General features: G+C 40.2%; 1 protein-coding gene across 1 annotated transcript in view; it reads left to right on the top strand.

Moving 5' to 3' along the window:
* LOC119428748 (sodium/potassium-transporting ATPase subunit alpha-1) overlaps positions 1 to 17,439 on the top strand; it is a 49,388-nt gene extending 31,949 nt beyond the window's left edge. Inside the window, exons 11-23 of the mRNA XM_037696425.1 lie at positions 4,545 to 4,679; positions 6,614 to 6,809; positions 6,897 to 7,072; positions 9,932 to 10,068; positions 10,230 to 10,380; positions 12,371 to 12,539; positions 12,637 to 12,791; positions 12,969 to 13,092; positions 14,807 to 14,952; positions 15,051 to 15,181; positions 16,578 to 16,679; positions 16,819 to 16,910; positions 17,079 to 17,439. Coding sequence (XP_037552353.1) covers positions 4,545 to 4,679; positions 6,614 to 6,809; positions 6,897 to 7,072; positions 9,932 to 10,068; positions 10,230 to 10,380; positions 12,371 to 12,539; positions 12,637 to 12,791; positions 12,969 to 13,092; positions 14,807 to 14,952; positions 15,051 to 15,181; positions 16,578 to 16,679; positions 16,819 to 16,910; positions 17,079 to 17,107 — 1,743 coding nt within the window. The 3' untranslated portion in view covers positions 17,108 to 17,439. The remainder of the gene's footprint in view (positions 1 to 4,544; positions 4,680 to 6,613; positions 6,810 to 6,896; positions 7,073 to 9,931; positions 10,069 to 10,229; positions 10,381 to 12,370; positions 12,540 to 12,636; positions 12,792 to 12,968; positions 13,093 to 14,806; positions 14,953 to 15,050; positions 15,182 to 16,577; positions 16,680 to 16,818; positions 16,911 to 17,078) is intronic.
* The last annotated feature ends 910 nt before the right edge of the window (positions 17,440 to 18,349 follow it).

Here is an 18,349-nt window from a genome sequence, read left to right as displayed (position 1 = left end):
AATGCTAGTTCAATTACTGTTAATGCTAATACTGCTAATGCTAGTTCAGTTACTGTTAATGCTAATACTGCTAATGCTAGTTCCACCAATGATAATGCTAATAATGCTAATGTTAGTTCAATTACTGTTAATACTAATGCTGCTTACGCTAGTTCAATTAAGGTTTATGTTAATATTGCTAATGCTAGTTCAATTACTGTTAATGCTAATATTGCTAATGCTTGTTCAATTACTGTTAATGCTAATACTGCTAACGCTAGTTCAATTATGGTTAATGCTAATGTTGCTAACGCTAGTTCAATTATGGTTAATGCTAATATTGCTAATGCTAGTTCAATTACTAACTCCAAGTTAGGAGTCATCAGGCCTCTGTATCACAGAGCAGACAGCATCCCCACTAACTCAGCAGCCAGGCAGAAGGAGAAATTCATTCAATCTTTATTCAGACATATAAATCCCATTGAGCCTCGAGGACTCATTTACAAGAGAGACCTGATGGATCTGATGTGTCAAGAAATCCCACACAAAACAGGCTCTAGAGCAACGTGGCTATCCTAACTGGGCCTTCCTGAAAGCAGAGAAGAAACCCAAACAGGACTCCAGTCAGCCAACAGGTGAAAAGGAGGAACCCAGACCAGTGGTCAGTCCATATGTTGATGGAGCATCAGAGAAACTGAGACGTTTATTTTCTAAACATAACGTCCCAGTGGCTTTTAAACCCCAAAATACATTACGGCAAAGACTGGATCATCCCAAAGATCCAGTCCCCCGGCACAAACAGAGCAATGTTGTGTATGTTGTTCAGTGTCAGGAGGGCTGTGATCAGTCTTACATGGGGGAAACTAAACAGCCACTGGCCAAAAGGATGGCCCAGCACAGAAGATCAACAACATCAGGCCAGGATTCTGCGGTCTACACTCATTTCCAGGCCAGTGGTCACTCTTTAAGGGATGAAGATGTTCACATCCTGGATAGAGAGGAACGATGGTTTGAGAGAGGAGTAAAGGAGGCCATCTTTGTGAAAAGAAATCATCCATCGTTAAACAGGGGTGGAGGCCTCCGGGTTCAATTGTCCCCCTCTTACAATGCTGTTATTGCTAGTATCATTCAACCCTCTGTGAATAGTAAACAGCCATCAGTGTGCTAATGATCCATTGTTAGGCTGATGGTTCTTCTTGACCATGTGATCAGCTGGTTTTGGTTGTCAGCAGCAAAACTGGTTGATCCACTCTGAGAAGGTGCTATTTATAAGACTGAGCTGAATACAGCACCTCAGACTGAGGAAGTCTTTCGAATGAGAGACGAAACATATCTACATTTTTTTTTTTTGCTTTGTTTTTTTTTTTTGAATGTCCAGAGGACCTGATTGAACTTTTTTGGATTAAGCTGCCAAAGATTTGCAAACCGATTTGGATACACAAAATAAAGTCTTCAAACCAGATACAATTGTAACAAAGGCATGATCTTGCCTGCAGACCTTCAGTTTTACGTGTGGTTTTGAATGTTAAACAGAATTTTAAAAAGAAATGGTAGATTATTTTTTAGTATTTACTGATCAGACGTAGAGTTCTTTTTAACATTATCTCCCCTGAGTGTACACACAGTACGAACACTCATTCCCTCCCCCCACTAACATAAACACACATGCTCCTTTCTTAGCTTTAAATCGGTCTCCTGAGTCTGGCCTCTGGTTTCATACCTCTTCACGCACTCAGTTAACACATTGTATGTGTGTGTGTGTGTGTGTGTGTGCTAATCACCTGTAAATGTCTGGCTGGCATCATAATTACTACTCAATCTTGTTCACTGCTTATTATGTTTCTATATATCATTGTTATGAATGTGTGAGGAGGGGAAACATGGTATTTTTTTATATCAAGCTCTGTAATTATGTGGGGTGAAAGACATGAAAATTGTCCCTTTCTGATCTTGTTTTATGTATTTATTTATTTATTTTGCTTGTAGATGAATACAAATAACAGAGTGAAAATGTGGGGGCAATACTTTTCTTTTAAAAGTCAGGAAATCAACTAAAGAATTCCAGGAAAAAAAAACTATACAATAAAGTTAAAAATTGCATATCACCGAGTATAAAAAGTAAGTCTTAACGCCACTCGGTTACCAATAACCCCACAGATGACGTGTGTCTTCAGCTTTCTTCCTGTTAACTTGTGATGGTTAAAGTTCTCTTAAGGTTTTTTTTTTAAATAATAAAAACAAACAAAACAATACAAGTTGGGTCTTCCAGTTTCACTTTGAAACCTGAAAGGTATTTAATTCTTTCCACTGCAGTCCCCAAGCAAAAAATGACGTGGCACTTGGTGAAGAACCACTTGTTGGTAAGACGTTTCTTGTTGTTGGTCACCAGGAACGCACACATCTCTGGAGGGTTTCTGGACCACTCATCTTTACAGAAGCTCTCTAAATCTTTCCTGTCTCTTGGCGAGTCAAAGATTCTGCTCTCTTCTTGGATTTTCTAAAAGAGCAAGGTCTTGGATCACGTCCATACTCTGCTTCTTTAGCCACTCCTTTGCACTGTGGCTGCGATGCCGTGGTATGACAGCTGTCTTGGGATAGAAAAGTTGCAGGTTCCATTCCCTGCCATGCCCATATGTTGTGATGTTCTTGAACAAGACACTTATTCTCCAACTGCACTTGGGTAGCTTTACTAGTTACCCACTGCTTCACTTGGGTGTACCTCATGTGCGATGGGTCAGATGCAGAGGACACAGCACATAGAACTTTCACTCTTTCATTGTCTTGGTGGTATTGCCATGCTAGAGGACCCATCATCAATATTCTGGCTGTGGGACAAAGGTTCTTGTCAAAGTTTTTAAGGTAGATGGTCACATTCATTGGTCTCTCATTGCAGTGAAGTTGTCCTGTGCTTTAATGCCTGTGTCTTGCTGGGCTGCGATTGTTGACGACTGGTTGACGAACGACATTCGGAAGAGGTCTCAAAAGGGACTCCAAACGTTTGCAGGGGTTCCTTAGTTGACTTGCATGAGTTCCAGAGAAGTGCATTCATGTCGCTTGAGTTTTGTACATGCTCAGGAAATCTGTGGGACAAATATTTTCTCCAAATATTTGGTTGTTGCAGGTGTCTCCAACCTGTCTCAAGAGCACTAAAGCTTAATTTGACATGTGCACAGGAATTCTCCTTTGACAGAAAACATCTGAGACAATGTCAAAGTTTAAAAAGCACACCAGCGATGATAATTACTTAAAAATAAGTTCATATCAGTCTATATTTATTGGAAAAGTGTACTCTTGTAGATAGTATCATAAGCTTGGTGGCAGCTGCCATGGTGTGTACACAGTGGGCCGAGGCAGGTATGAGGGTGTGAATAGAGGTGGGCAACAAAACATGTTCAGTCTTGAACACAGTTTTGAACGTCAATAAGCTGTAATTTAACTATTTTAATTTTTTTTAATTACCCACTGAAAGTTTAACCACACGGCTTCCTGGTTGATTGGTCGCACATGCATTTAATTTAATGAGCCTGCAGCTCCAGCTTTGCAGCCGAGTGTGAAGCGGCTGGGATGAGAATCGGTACGAAATCTGAGGCTATGTTCTCATGTTCCTAAGTTGGGAAAGGGTGGATTGCTCTCTTTGGGTTGAGGGTGAGGTTCTGCCTCAAGTGGAGGAGTTCAAGTATCTCGGGGTTTTGTTCACCAGTGAGGGAAGAATGGAGCGTGAGATTGACAGATGGATCGGTGCAGCATCTTCAGTATTGCAGACACTGTGTCTATCTGTTGTGGTGAAGAGAGAGCTGAGCTGAAAAGTAAAGTTCTCAGTTTGTTTACTAGCCGTCTACATTCCTATCCTCCCCTTTGGTCACGAACTCTGGGTAGTGACCGAAAGAATGAGATTTCAGGTACTGGTGGTTGAAATTGGTTCCTCTGCAGGGTAGCTGGACTCTTCCTTAAGAGATAGGGTGAGAAGTTCAGTTATCCGGGAGAGACTCTGAGTAGAACCGCTGCTCCTCCACTTTGAGAGGAGCCAGTTGAGGTGGTTCGGGCATCAGGTAAGGATGCTTCCTGGGCGCTTCCGTCAGGAGTTGCTTCAGACATGTCCAACTGGGAGGAGACCTCGGCAAAGACCCAGGATACACTGGAGAGTTTAGTCTCTCAGTTGGCCTGGGAACGCCTTGAGGTCCGGTCCCTCCAGAAGAGCTGGAAGAGGTGGCTGTGAAAAGAGATGTCTGGGCCTCCTTGCTCAAGCTGCTGCCCCCTGCGACCCGACTTCGGTATAAGTGGAAGATAATGGATGGATGGCTGGATGAGTCTGGAGCTCAAACTTTGCCTTTTGTTTTGCAATTTCCTCACAATTTTACGTCTGCAGCTGATCTAAAACAGTCACAGCCTAGTGACATAGTACCTTTATCAGAAAAACAATTCCAAACAATAATGCTTCCACCTCCATGCTTTACTGTGAAGCTGGTGTTTTTCATCTCAATCTCAATTTGATTTCACAAACAGAATACAACAGTCTATATAGGTATGGTACCTTTATTTAACTCTTTTTAATCCTTCTTTAAAAGCGAGATGTGGCCGGTGATGCCTCGGAGTCAGCTCTGCTGAAGTGTATCGAGCTTTGCTGCGGATCTGTCCAGGAAATAAGAGAGAAAACCCCTAAAATCTCTGAGATTCCATTCAACTCCACCAATAAATACCAGGTATGAAAACATCTATTTGCATCAATTTTAAGTGTTTGCATTTTTTTTTTTTTTTGAGGATTCTATGTTTGCATGTATCATACTGCATATACCATACTGTGGTCATACTGTTTGACCTCAGTATCCTAATATCATGGTTAGAACACTGGGTTGGGATTACAGGTGCAGCATCAGAATGGTTCCCTTTTCAATCTGATTGACAGGAGTTTCTGTGCTAGTTATAAATAGTGTATCTGCTTCAGTGCCTCTTTCCTGTGTGGTCCCACATGGCTCGATTCTCGGACCCCTTGTGTTTTCATTCTATCTGCTCCCTTTGGGGTCTATCCTGAGGAAACATGGTCTTTCATTTCATTGCTATGCTGATGTCACATTTATCTGCCCTTAAAACCTAACAGTTCTTGCTCCATTCATCCTCTGTTAAAAGGTCTTGATGACATCAAGGCATGGATGGCTTCAAATTTTTAAAGTTGTAACGATCAGAAGACTGAAGTCATTGTGTTTAGCCCGAGCTCTACCACTGTCTTTGATCCTGTAAACATTGACACTCTTCAGCCCTATCTTAAGCAGTCTGTTACAAATCTCAGGATCGTTTTAGACTCTGACTTTTAAGTTTAATAAACAGATTAACTCTGTTCTGCAGAAAAACTTAAGGCAGATAGCTAAGCTTAAATCAGTATTGACCAGATCTGACCTTGAAAAACTAGTCCATGTCTTTATCACTACTTGACTGAACTACTGTAACGCTCTCTATGTTGGGGTCAGTCAGATCTTCATTCCACATCTCCAGCTCGTCCAAATTGCTGCAGCGCAACTCTTATCTGGAACTCGTAGGTTTGAGCATATCCCACCAGTTTTTTCCTCTCTTCACTGGCTCCCTGTACGTACCAGAATTTTTGGGCCTGGAGATCATCTGATCATCTGCTTTTGGCTGTTCCAAAAACAAGATTGAAGCTCAGAGGTGATCTGGCTTTTTGAGTCTTCGGCCCTAAACTTTGGAACAATCTGCCCTGGACATCAGGCAGGCCACGTCACTTCCTGTTTTTAAATATTTGCTAAAAACGTCTGTTTTCTCTGGCTTTTTACAGTGTGATTCAATTTAGTATTTTATTGTTCCGTGTTTTTTATGTTTTTCTTTAGATGCTTTTAATTAATTTTTCAGTACCATCATTATTCTTATTTTATTTATTTTTGCATTAAATTACTCCCATTGATTTTTATTGATAAGCACTTCGGTAACAGCTGCTGTTTCAAATGTGCTTTATAAATAAAATTGACTTGACATGTAAATAAGATGATAAACATCAGGCAGGAGCCTCGTTGCATACGTCATGTTTCCAACACACATAGTTATTCCTTTTATCTTTAATCCCTGGAGGAATGAAACTTTACTGCTTGCCTCCACCCCTGACACAACAAGTATTTCACATTTGGTTAGAAAAAAATGTTTTTCCTTATTTGATGCCTTTGCTATGGTTGTTTGGGCACAGGGTGGAAGCCTGTTGTGTATTTATACTAATTTGCATATATGTTAATGTAGGGTCTGAAGTCAAAATATAAATTTGTGCATGCACACTTTTCAGATTCTTTTAGTTTGTCAATTTTCAGTATGTAAGCCGAACGCTTTCTTTCATGAGGACTCCAGGTTTTTAATGTGTTGACACTTAACAAGAAGTAATTTCACTTAGAGGGCCCTTAGGAGAAACTCTGCTCGCTGGAATAAATTGGATATTTGTTTCAGATTGATGCTTGTTTGTTCATAAATGAGGCTTTTTAGAAAGTTTTAAATGAAAAAAAGACATTAACACTCATGATTTTCTGTGACATTTAAATCCCAATTCATGGTATTTTTGTTGTTAATGGTTGGAAATAAAGACATAGCACATGAAATGTTCAATCTGGCCTGCTTTATTTATTTGTCTTTTTTGCACTCGTAGCTTTCCATTCACAAAACTACCGGAGCTGATGCAGAATCCAAGCACCTGCTGGTGATGAAAGGAGCTCCCGAAAGAATCTTGGACCGCTGCTCCACCATCATGATGCTGGGCAAAGAGCAGCCTCTGGACGACGAGATGAAAGATGCCTTCCAGAACGCCTACCTCGAACTGGGAGGTCTTGGAGAGCGAGTGCTCGGTAAGAACAGCCGGCTGCCGGTAATTACATTTGTGAATTGATGAACTGAGCTGAAACTCGAGCAGAGCCTTTGTTTCCACCGTCCAGGTTTTTGCCACTTCAACCTGCCTGACGACCAGTTCCCCGAGGGCTTTGAGTTTGACGCTGATGAAGTGAACTTCCCCATCGAGAACCTGTGCTTTATTGGCCTCATGTCTATGATTGACCCTCCTCGTGCTGCAGTACCCGATGCTGTAGGCAAATGCAGGAGCGCTGGAATCAAGGTGTGCTTTTTATTCCTTCTGGCTGTAAAACTGCACATTCAGAACCCAATATTTATACTATATACACTCGTACTGGTAAATAATATATTGTATTTTGGGTTTTAATTATTTTTTTAATGTCCTCCTGATGCATGCTCAGTTTTAACAGATTCTTTAATCATTCCTTTTCCAAGGTGGAATGATCGTACAACGTACAATTTCAATGTTTTTTTTTTGTTAAACAAAAATTAGGTGCACAAGTTAGATTTTTTTTTCTAGATGTTCTGTAATCCCAGCAGGGTCAGTATTATACATACAGGCTCAAATATAGTAGTCCTTCACTTATCGCGGGGGTTACATTCTAGACACCCTTGCGATAAGTGAAAATATGTGAATTAGAGACGTTATATTTATTTTATTATGTATATATATTTTAAGGCTTTATAAACTCTTCCCACACTCTTGCAATGTTCTAAACTCTTAAACCTACATCATTTTAACAAAATACATATGTGCACTGTACAGTACTGCAAAATTTTATATGGGTACTCACCAGTGAAGATGCAACAACTTCAGGATTATTTGCGACTTTCCTGCCAGTCCTGTGAGCTTCATAGATGAATTGTTACTTCTGATCTTGCGTTGCAAAGCTATTTTTACCACATCGGTTTTTCCGCTAGTGTTTGCTCCCTCCATTGCTGTTCTTTAAATTTTGTCAGAAAGCAGCGGCCAGAAGCACTGTTGGCTTCTGGGCTGTGTAGTTCTTTTGACTTGCGCTACAGTGCAGGCTTATTGAAAGAAAACTAGAAAATGGCGGTACCTGTCCAAAGTTTTTTTTTTGTTTGTTTGTTTTTGTTTTTTGTCCTATTAGTTGGTTCCCGCGCCCATCCTCTCCTGTTAACTTTTTATCCCGTGTCGTCCCAATCAAGAAGTAATATAAAAGTTGACAATCGTGTCGTGTGCAATCTTGCGTTGAAAACCTGAGAAAGAGGGAATCCGCAAAAGTTGAACCGCAAAGTATCGAGGGACTACTGTGTATCTAAACACACCCACTAATTTTTGGTTAAAAATCTCCTAAGAAGTTGCACCTGGACCACGTCTTTTAGGATCAATCAACAAGCTTCTGGTAGAATTGTGGTTAATGTTTGACCACTTTTCTTCTTAATCTTAGTAGAATTGACAGAGTTCATTTAAATTAGTTAGTTTCTTGGCTAAACGCTGGCTTTTAAGCACAGTTCTTAAATTATCTGTAGCGTTGAGTATGGAGCTTTGAAAAAGCCATTCCAGAACTTAACGTTGGCCTGATTTATCCAATCGGAAACCATTTCAGATGTGTGTTCGGGATTTGTTGGAACACCCAACAGATTCAACATTCAACAGTCCAGTTGTTGCCTTGATGGGAGGATTTATAATTTGGAGGTAGTCCTCTTTCATTTTTCCATCCACTTTGTGCACGAGTGCATGATACTGCCACCACCATGCTTGCCAGTTGGTACAGTGTCCTTAGGTTTGAAAGCCTTACCTAGACATCTCCAAATATCCCTCTTACAACTGTGGGCGAATAGTTCAATCTTTGTCTCCTCTGATCATAAAGCTTTTCTTCAGACGTCATGTGGCTCATCCATGTAGGCCGCTGCAGATTTCAGTTGAACTTGAAAGTCTCTTTTGGAGTAGGAGCTTTTTTCTTCGTCTGCATACCCTCGATCAACCCTGATATACAACTGGCTTTACTGTGGATTGTAAAACTGACGTTCCAGCAGTTTCCAGTTTTATGGGGGGATTGAACCTTGATGGGTTGAACCTGAACATCAAAACCCAATTTTCTTACATCTCAGGTGACATTTGATTGTTAGTCAATCCATCAAGTGCTCTCAAACAAATTATTTTTCTACAAGAAAATAAAAACTACCAACTGTGATGAATCATGATCGCTAACAAGAAGGTAAAAGACCTTGGCCTTGTCGAATTAAGACCTTGTAGAACCTTGAGCATTACCACCTTAAAAGTTGCACCGACATTTAAGCTGCATTAGTCCAATTATGTCAAATAAAGTGGGAAAAAACATAAATAAGTCGCTTTGCCTTAAAAGTCACGCCTATTATGCATCACTGCCAACGCGTTTGTTACGCATCACCACTGACCACCTAGAAACGTTGGCCGGTGTCAAGAATTTAACAAGATAAGCACTTAAAAACAATTATTTGCTTGCTCGATATTATAGCAAAGGTGTGTCTCAGTTGAACTTTTCTTTAATAAAAGCACTTTAATTGTCAAATCAGCTGCATTTCTCCTGGGTGGCGTGGCAAAAGGAAGCTCCAGGAGTTCTGGAGTGAGACACAGTTGGCCAAGTGTCCCATTAATTGCCACGTTTACCTATTAATGAGACACTTTGCTTGCCATATTGGTCGAGTGCCCTCAAGTGGCTGAAAATGGTAGTGTTAAATATTTTTCATGTCAGAATGAATGAAATTGTCAGATCTCAGCCAAAAATTGGGTTATAATTTTAAATATGGGGGGAAAAAAACTCGTAAATTAGTCGCTTTGGACTACAAGTCGCAGGACTTGCTAATTTATGCAAAAAGATGCAACTTATAGTCCGAAAAGTACGGTACTTGTTTTAAGATTTATTTATCAGATTTATTTATATATAATAAAGTATGTGCCCTGTGTGAGTTAGACAAAAATCACAATAAATTGAAATTTGTGCACCCAGTTCTTGTTTTTAAAAATCATTTAAACTGTATGTTATATAAATAAACATAAGAAAAATAGCTTAATTTGACATTGATGCTGTTGACGAATGGATGGACACTTTTGACCACAACTGTAAATGATAAAATTGATTAAACTCAGTCTACACAAACTTGTCTGTTTACACAGGTAATCATGGTAACAGGGGATCATCCAATCACCGCAAAGGCCATCGCTAAGGGTGTGGGTATCATCTCTGAGGGCAACGAGACTGTTGAGGACATTGCAGCTCGTTTGAACATCCCAATCAATGAAGTTAATCCAAGGTATTTATTTTATTTAGAAATCGTGGTGGTTTTAAGTGAACAATCTAGACGAGCGTGTGGAGAAACTCAGGGTCGTGTTCTTGGTCCTGCTTCATTCTAAATTTGTCTGGAAGCTTTTTCTGAAACCCTATTGAAACCCTATTCCACCTGGTTCCTTTCAGAGACGCCAAGGCTTGTGTTGTGCACGGTGGCGACTTGAAGGATCTGACAGCGGAGCAGCTCGATGACATCTTGAAGTACCACACTGAGATTGTTTTTGCTAGAACATCTCCCCAGCAGAAACTCATCATCGTGGAGGGCTGCCAGAGACAGGTAGACTCAAAAAGTATTGAAATGAATAAGTGATGTTTTATCCTCTATACAATGTTTTCTTACAAAGTACAGTTTTGTCTAAGTATGTTTTTGTATTGCTGTGCTAAACCTTATCATAACTTAATGTACTGGAAATTGTCTGTAGACCGATGTTTTGTTTATTTTCAAAAAATAGCTTAAATTAAGCAGTTTTAAAATAACAATAAATGTGCTACCAATCAATTAACTTTTCAAGTTAACCCAGTTCAAGCAGGCCACCACAGATAATCAACATTAGCAAAAAAAATAATTCAATCACTTTGTCAGTTTTACAGATATTGAACTAAACCTCAGTGTGGTGGTGACTGTGACATACTCCAGTCAGTAATAGACTGAACACTTTGTTTTAAACTTTGCTGTAAACCATTGGAGTCAAATTTGTTTGTTAGCAAAAATGTCAAGAAACACTAGAGATTTTATTTAAATTTTTAGAAGGCAATTAACAATTTATAGGCTTTAGGATGTCAGCCATTTTAAGATGGCCACGACCACCAACTGACTTTAAAAGCCACTAAAATGGCAATATCGATGTCAGTTTCACATATACTGAGTTAACATTTGAGGTGATAGTAGCTGAGAGTCATGCTCAACACATACTAACAAATTGCATTACATAAAGCGTTTTTTTTTTTTTTCAAGGTTTTACCAAAATAGTTTTAACTGACATTTTTGAACATGATACATTTTGTTTTAAACTTTGGCATAAAATGGCAACGGGTGATATGTAGTTTTTCAAAGACTAACACTCTGAAAGACACTCTGCCAGGATTTTATCAGCATTCGACCATACCAACACAGACCGTGTTACACCAACATACGAGATGCATATAAAGCTGAACCTCGCCCCCACCTCAGCCTCTCGGACCACATCTCCATCTTTACGTCACATGAGTAGTGAAGGCTGCACAGAAGACCGTTGGAGTCAGTCTCCCCACCATCACAGACATCTACACCTCCAGATGCAGGAAGAGGGCCACCTGCATCATGAAGGACCCCACTCACCCAGCACACACACTTTTTGCCCCGCTTCCCTCAGGCAGGACGTCGAGGAGCATTAAGTGTAGAACCACTAGACTGAAGAACAGCTTCTACCCTGAGGCTGTTAGACTCATGAATATCTAACCAGTATAATCACTGTAATGCCACTTTAATTGATGATATGTCACTTTATCCATGCTGCTGATTTCTTGTCTTTAAGCAGCTGTATTCATACCCATCTGCTCACTACAGACTCATGTTCAGGCTGCTGTTTAATATAACGTATTATTTTATTAGTATTTAGCGTAGATCTTAGATCCTTGTATACGGCTTCTTTTTTATACTTTGTATTTTTGGGTGTAATTGGGATCTTGAGTACACAATTTCGTTCCACCTCATGTACCACATGAGATGCGAACGATAATAAATTGACTTGAACTTTCAAGTAACGCTAGCCTTTTATTTGATGTACTGTATTTAAATCCATTCCAGGCAGGAGGATATTTCTTGACGGGACTGAACCTTTAATTTATTTAATTTTCTTTGCACATGAAGTGGTCGGAGCTATAAAACGGAGCTGCATTAGTTGATTATGCCTGATATATTTCATGTGAACGCATCTACACTTGGAGAGAACATTTTGAGAGCGCACCACTGTAGCTTCAGACAGGACATCTCTGATTCTATTTATGCTCACCGTCAGATAAAGCTGGGACTTTTTCGAAAACTTTTTTCCCCATACAAAACAAGATTTTATGTGTGGCAGCGCAACTTAAGAAAAGGGAAAATGGCACTGAAAAACAAGAATTGTGTTTTTGTTAAGAAGAACAGATTTTATTTCTTGTACCTTTTAATGTATAAGCCACAGCTGCAGATAGCTCAATGAATCCTCCAATGTCCCGTTTGTCCACGATTGAACAATACAAAGAGCTCTTTTGTGTTAAACACTTTCTCCGTCTTTGTTGCTCTGCAGGGAGCCATCGTGGCTGTGACAGGTGACGGTGTGAATGACTCCCCTGCCTTAAAGAAAGCTGACATTGGTGTTGCCATGGGGATCGCTGGGTCTGACGTCTCTAAGCAGGCCGCCGACATGATCCTGCTGGACGACAACTTCGCCTCCATCGTTACTGGAGTGGAAGAAGGTAACATGCTAACAGTTTTAAGAATTAAAATTTGACGTGCGATGGGTTGAACCGAGCAAAAGGACACGTTTGTGCTCTTAATTCATGTTCTTGTCAGGCCGTCTGATCTTCGACAACTTGAAGAAGTCCATTGCCTACACTCTGACCAGTAACATTCCTGAGATCACCCCCTTCCTCCTCTTCATCATCGCCAACATCCCTCTGCCTCTGGGAACCGTCACCATCCTCTGCATTGATCTGGGAACTGACATGGTAAGCATGGATCGTTTTCAGCTTTTACTCTGGTAAATGTTGTAGGTTGTCCAAAATCCTAATGTGTAATATTAATTTGACTCCCAAACAGCTTTGAGGTCGGAAAAACAAAATACCGGTTAGAAACATGTTGTATAATTTTTAATTCTTTAGTAATGATTGAGTCCTGCCCACTAGGTTCCTGCCATCTCCCTGGCTTATGAAGCAGCTGAGAGTGACATCATGAAGAGACAGCCCCGAAACCCCAAAACTGACAAACTGGTGAACGAGAGGCTCATCAGCATTGCATATGGACAAATAGGTAAATCCATGCTTTCTGTAAGTACTGGAAATTTTCTTGGCGATCCGACTAAGCAGAGTTGTGGAAGTTTGGAAGCTGACATTTCCTTCTGGACTCCCCAGTATCTATGTGGCCCCTGAGATAGCAAGAAGAGCAGCATGGGACAGAAATAGACCAGAACTGATAGAGAACTGGAGTGTCTGCATGATGTTTCTGAGTGATTGTAGACAACTGCCTTGGCCTTTTGATTCCCCGTTTGGTTATAAGCCCAAAAATAGGTTTGTCTTTCTTATCGTTTAAACTAGTCTTTGTCATAATGTTAGCAAAATATCTCATGAACCTTTTTCTTCTTTCGGCTGTTTCCTTTTCAGCGAGTCATCCTCTTCCATCCCACTCTGTCCTCTGCACCTTCTATCCTCACTCCAACTGCCTCCATGTCCTCTCTAACTGCATCCATATATCTCCTCTTTGTCTTGCTGCATTTCTAACATCCTTCTACCAGTATACCCACTGTCCCTCCTCTGGACATGTCCAAACCATCTCAGTCTGGTCTCTCTTAACTTCATTCCCAGTTATACAACCTGTGCTGTACCTTTGATGATTTCATTTATGATCTTATCCATCCTTGTCACTCCCAAGGAGAACCATAACATCTTAATTTCTGCCACTTCCAGTTCTTTCTCCTGTTTTTTTGTCCATGTCACTGTCTCCAGACCATACAACATAACTGGTCTCGCCACTGTCTTGTAAACTTTTCCTTTGCTGACACTCTTTTGGCGCAAATCACTCCTGAAATGCTTTGCTATCCTGCCTGGACTCTCTTCTTCACCTCTTTACCACACTCCCCATTTTCCTGGACAGTGGACGCCAAGTACTTGAAGTCCTGCACCTTTGTGACCTCTGCTCCTTGTAGCCTCACTGTTCCACCAACCTCCCTCTCATTCACACACATGTACTCTGTCTTACTGACTGACTTTCATTCCTCTTCTTTCAAGTGCACCTCTCCAAGTTCTCTTCCATCTGTTCCGCGTTCTCACCACAGATCACAATGTCATCTGCAAACATCTTCAAAACATCTCATCAACCACTGGACCAATTTCAATGAAGCAGTCAGAAAGCAATTATATATTGTACCTCTACAAGTGACTGACTTTTGGATTCAACCCAGTTTAGGATGGTTTCCACAGCTAACCTTAAGTCCTAATCTTAAAAACACAAAACGGCTATAAACCAGTCGGTTTCACAGATATTTTGCTAAATTGAGTAAACGCTAACATATCCTGCAAAATTTTATAAAACTGCACAAGAATGAACGTAACATTTACAAGGTTTGACCAAAGCGACTATACTGCCTTCGTTTCTCTGCACAAGAGGATTCTAGTTTAAAAATCGGACATGAAAGGGAGTGGGTGATACTCATTCATTCAAGAAGTGCTGGGCTTTTTATTTTATTTTAGTTATTTCCACAAAAGATTAATGTCTAATTTCTTAACAAAATTATTTGAAGACAAAGTTTCCTAAAGACCAGCTTTAATCAATTATTCTGAATAATTAGTTTGATTTTCTCCCCAAAAGACCACAAAGTCAGCTTGTTTAGTCAATCATTTATTGATTACTGGTTTAATTTCTATTCTCAACTTAAAAGAGATTTGCTGGTTTTGTCTTCCATCAGTCATCAGAGAGATCAGGTTGATGATGTGTCAGATTTCCTCACTGAGCATCTGAATTCCTGCAGGAATGATCCAGGCGCTGGCTGGCTTCTTCACCTACTTTGTGATCTTGGCTGAAAATGGCTTCCTGCCTTCCACCCTCCTTGGCATCCGGGTGAACTGGGACAATAAATACATGAACGACCTGGAGGACAGCTATGGACAGCAGTGGGTGGGTCACATTTACAAGAGGAGCCACAAGTAAATATTCATTTTTTTTTGTTTGTCAGTTGGGAGGTTTGAAATCCTGTGAAATGGTTTGTTTTGCAGACTTACGAGCAAAGGAAAATCGTGGAGTTCACCTGCCACACGGCTTTCTTTGTCAGCATAGTAATCGTACAGTGGGCCGATCTGATCATCTGCAAGACCAGGAGGAACTCTGTCTTCCAGCAGGGCATGAAGTGAGTAAAACACCTACAATAACCCTGAGATGACCTGAGAGTTGTCTTGTGATGTCTGCTGAATGGCAAAAATCAGGTGATACTGTTTTTGCTTGTGCCTGTTAGCAAATTATCTCATTAAGAAATGAATGGATTTTTGATTTTAGTTTAAAGCTCTGACATTTTGATCTGGCTTTTGTGCATCATATGTTTCTAATAGAGTACATATAGGTTGGTGATTCAAATTCCGCTTAACTGCTCAGCTAGGGTTCCCCAAGGCTCTATATTAGGGTCTGTTCTTTTTATTCTTCATTAATAACTTACTAAATGTATGTTCAAGTGTTAAAGTTCAGCTATATGCGGTTGATACACATGTTAAGACAGCACAGGAAGCAGCTGATGTTTTATCTGCAGCTATGGTACCTGTATCTCACTGGCTTCAAAATTAATGCTTACATCAATTTTTTTCATACAATACAGTATTGTACGCATATCTGAACTTTTAACACTTGAACATACATTCAGTAAGTCATTAATTAAGTCTAAAAATAATAGACCCTAAAACAGAGCCTTGGGGGGCCCCAGCTGAGCTATATGGTGAAATTGAATCACCAATCTTTATAGTCTGTATACTCTATTAGAAAGATATGCAGCACAAAAGCCAGACTAAAATGCCAGAACTTTAAACTAAACCCCTGCGATAAACAAGGGGCTACTGTACATCTGTTTTAACTGTGTTATAGTGCGATGTTCAACAATGGTGTACCACAAGGCTCAGTCTTAGGACCCTCCCTCTTTACAATCTACATAGATAATGTAGGTCAGATCATCCTTGATGCATCCTTACATAGATGTTGGACGGTGTCTATCATGGTGCACTAAGATTCATAACTGGCTGTAACTACCGTACCCATCATAGCACCCTGTATTCACTGGTTAACTGGACATCATTAACTTCACGCAGACTCTCTCACTGGTACATTTTCATCTTTAATTCACTTCTTGGTCTGTTGCCTTCATACATCTCCTCCTACATGTCTCTTCTGCATGAGTGCAGCTACAGCGTGCGCTCTCAGGACATTCAGGTCTCTCTTGTAAATGAGTCCCTGAGGCTCAATGGGACTAGCCTGTATAAATAAAGATTGAATGAATGAATTATGTTTGTGTGTTTCATTTTTATGAATTGTTTTATTGATTACGTTTGTTTTGTGCACTTGTTTTATGAACTACTTATAATTTTTATTTTTGTCTGCTTACGACATTGCCTGAAATTTAGCTTCTTGTGCTAATTCTGGCGCATTTATATTTGTGGAAAATTGATTAATGTGCACTGTTACGTTTAATCAAAACATTTTTTTGTATTGTACCGTGGTACTCAGATTTTCCTGGAAAACACTTTATGCTTTGTTTGTTCCAGGAATAAGATCCTGATCTTTGGGCTGTTCGAGGAGACCGCCCTCGCTGCCTTCCTCTCCTACTGCCCAGGCATGGACGTGGCCCTCAGGATGTACCCTCTCAAGTAAGTAAATCCCCCACCCCCCACCCCACAATCTCCAGCCCCAATAAGCCTAATGCGGACTCTGAAATCGCTAATACTCCACATGTTGTTCGTTTGGAGCCGAGGGTTTGGATTTCACCTGTTTTCGTGTGTTTTTCAGACCCAACTGGTGGTTCTGCGCCTTCCCGTACTCCCTGCTCATCTTTATCTATGATGAAATCCGTAAACTGATCCTCAGACGCAGCCCGGGAGGTAAGATCGGAATCCGCGCTTTTTGTTATCCTTTGTCTCTCTCTAAGGAGCAGATTGTTTTTAAACCTGGAGGCGGAGAAACTCAAATCTCTCCCTCTTGGGTCTTTTAAATAAAATTCACGACCATCTAAACCTGATAAATCTGTTTTCTCTCCCTGTTTTTTCCAGGCTGGGTGGAACGGGAGACCTACTATTAAAGAACCCCATCTGCTCACTTCTTCTCCTCCACTCCCGTCTTTGCATGAATATTGTCTTGCTGCTCGGAATAAGAAAAATTTAACCTCTGTGACAAATAAATTGGAACGTGTTTTTTTTACATTAGGGAATGCTTGATACTACTATTAGAGAAATACTGAGATGGAAAGTGCTGATGATGATGATGTTGATAAATGATAATGCTAATAATGACATGAACACTGAACATTGACATGACTATGCGTGCCTTGTTTCTGAAACAGGACCAATTTTATACATGTTTTTAACAGTTATGAACATTCAATAAAAATGCGCTCGAGTCAGGTCCCAAAAACGACTTCCTGTCTTCTTTTGATGATATGTGGTTGCTTTTATTGACTGAGCTTATATTCATAAATCTCTTGGCTTCACTGGTTCTCATATAATTTATGCTTTGCTGCTTTTTAGTTTTAAATTTTCTTTCAGCAGAATTGCACTAATGTAACCCAACAAACCTCAGTCAGGTCCACTGGATGTTTTGTTTTTGTTTGTTGAAACGTTTCGTTCTTCATCCAAAAGACTTCATCATTCCGAGGAGCCACAACAAACTCAGTCCCATAAGTGGCTTACTTGCATAGTGGGCCAAAGCTTGATGGTGATAAGACGGTTTCTGGAGTCTGCCCTCTCCCCATTGAGCCTTGAGGACTCATTAATGTTTCGAAACATCAAATTTCATGCCCATTAATCCAGGTAGAAAATCCAATAAAGTTCAGTTGGGTCATCTGGACTGTTTCTTTACATTTGTTGAGATGTTTCGTCCTTCATCCAAAGGACTTCATCAGTCCGAGGAGCCACAACAAACTCAGCCCCATAAGTGGCTTACTTACAAACCAGATTCCAAAAAAAGTTGGGACACTAAACAAATTGTGAATAAAAACTGAATGCAATGATGTGGAGGTGCCAACATCTAATATTTTATTCAGAATAGAACACAAATCACAGATCAAAAGTTTAAACTGAGAGAATGTATCATTTTAAGGGAAAAATCTGTTGTTTCCAAATTTCATGGCGTCAACAAATCCCAAAAAAGTTGGGACAAGTCCATTTTTACCACTGTGTGGCATTCCCCCTTCTTCTTACAACACTCAACAGACGTCTGGGGACAGAGGAGACCAGTTCCTCAAGTTTAGAAATAGGAATGCTCTCCCATTCATGTCTAATACAGGCCTCTAACTGTTCAATCTTCTTGGGCCTTCTTTGTCGCA

This window comes from Nematolebias whitei, chromosome 23 (genome assembly GCF_014905685.2).
Source record: "Nematolebias whitei isolate Nwh7 chromosome 23, NemWhi1, whole genome shotgun sequence".
In the NCBI taxonomy this organism is placed as follows: Eukaryota; Metazoa; Chordata; class Actinopteri; order Cyprinodontiformes; family Rivulidae; genus Nematolebias; species Nematolebias whitei.
Note: the sequence above shows the minus strand (reverse complement) of the source record. Positions and strands in the feature narration are given on the sequence as shown.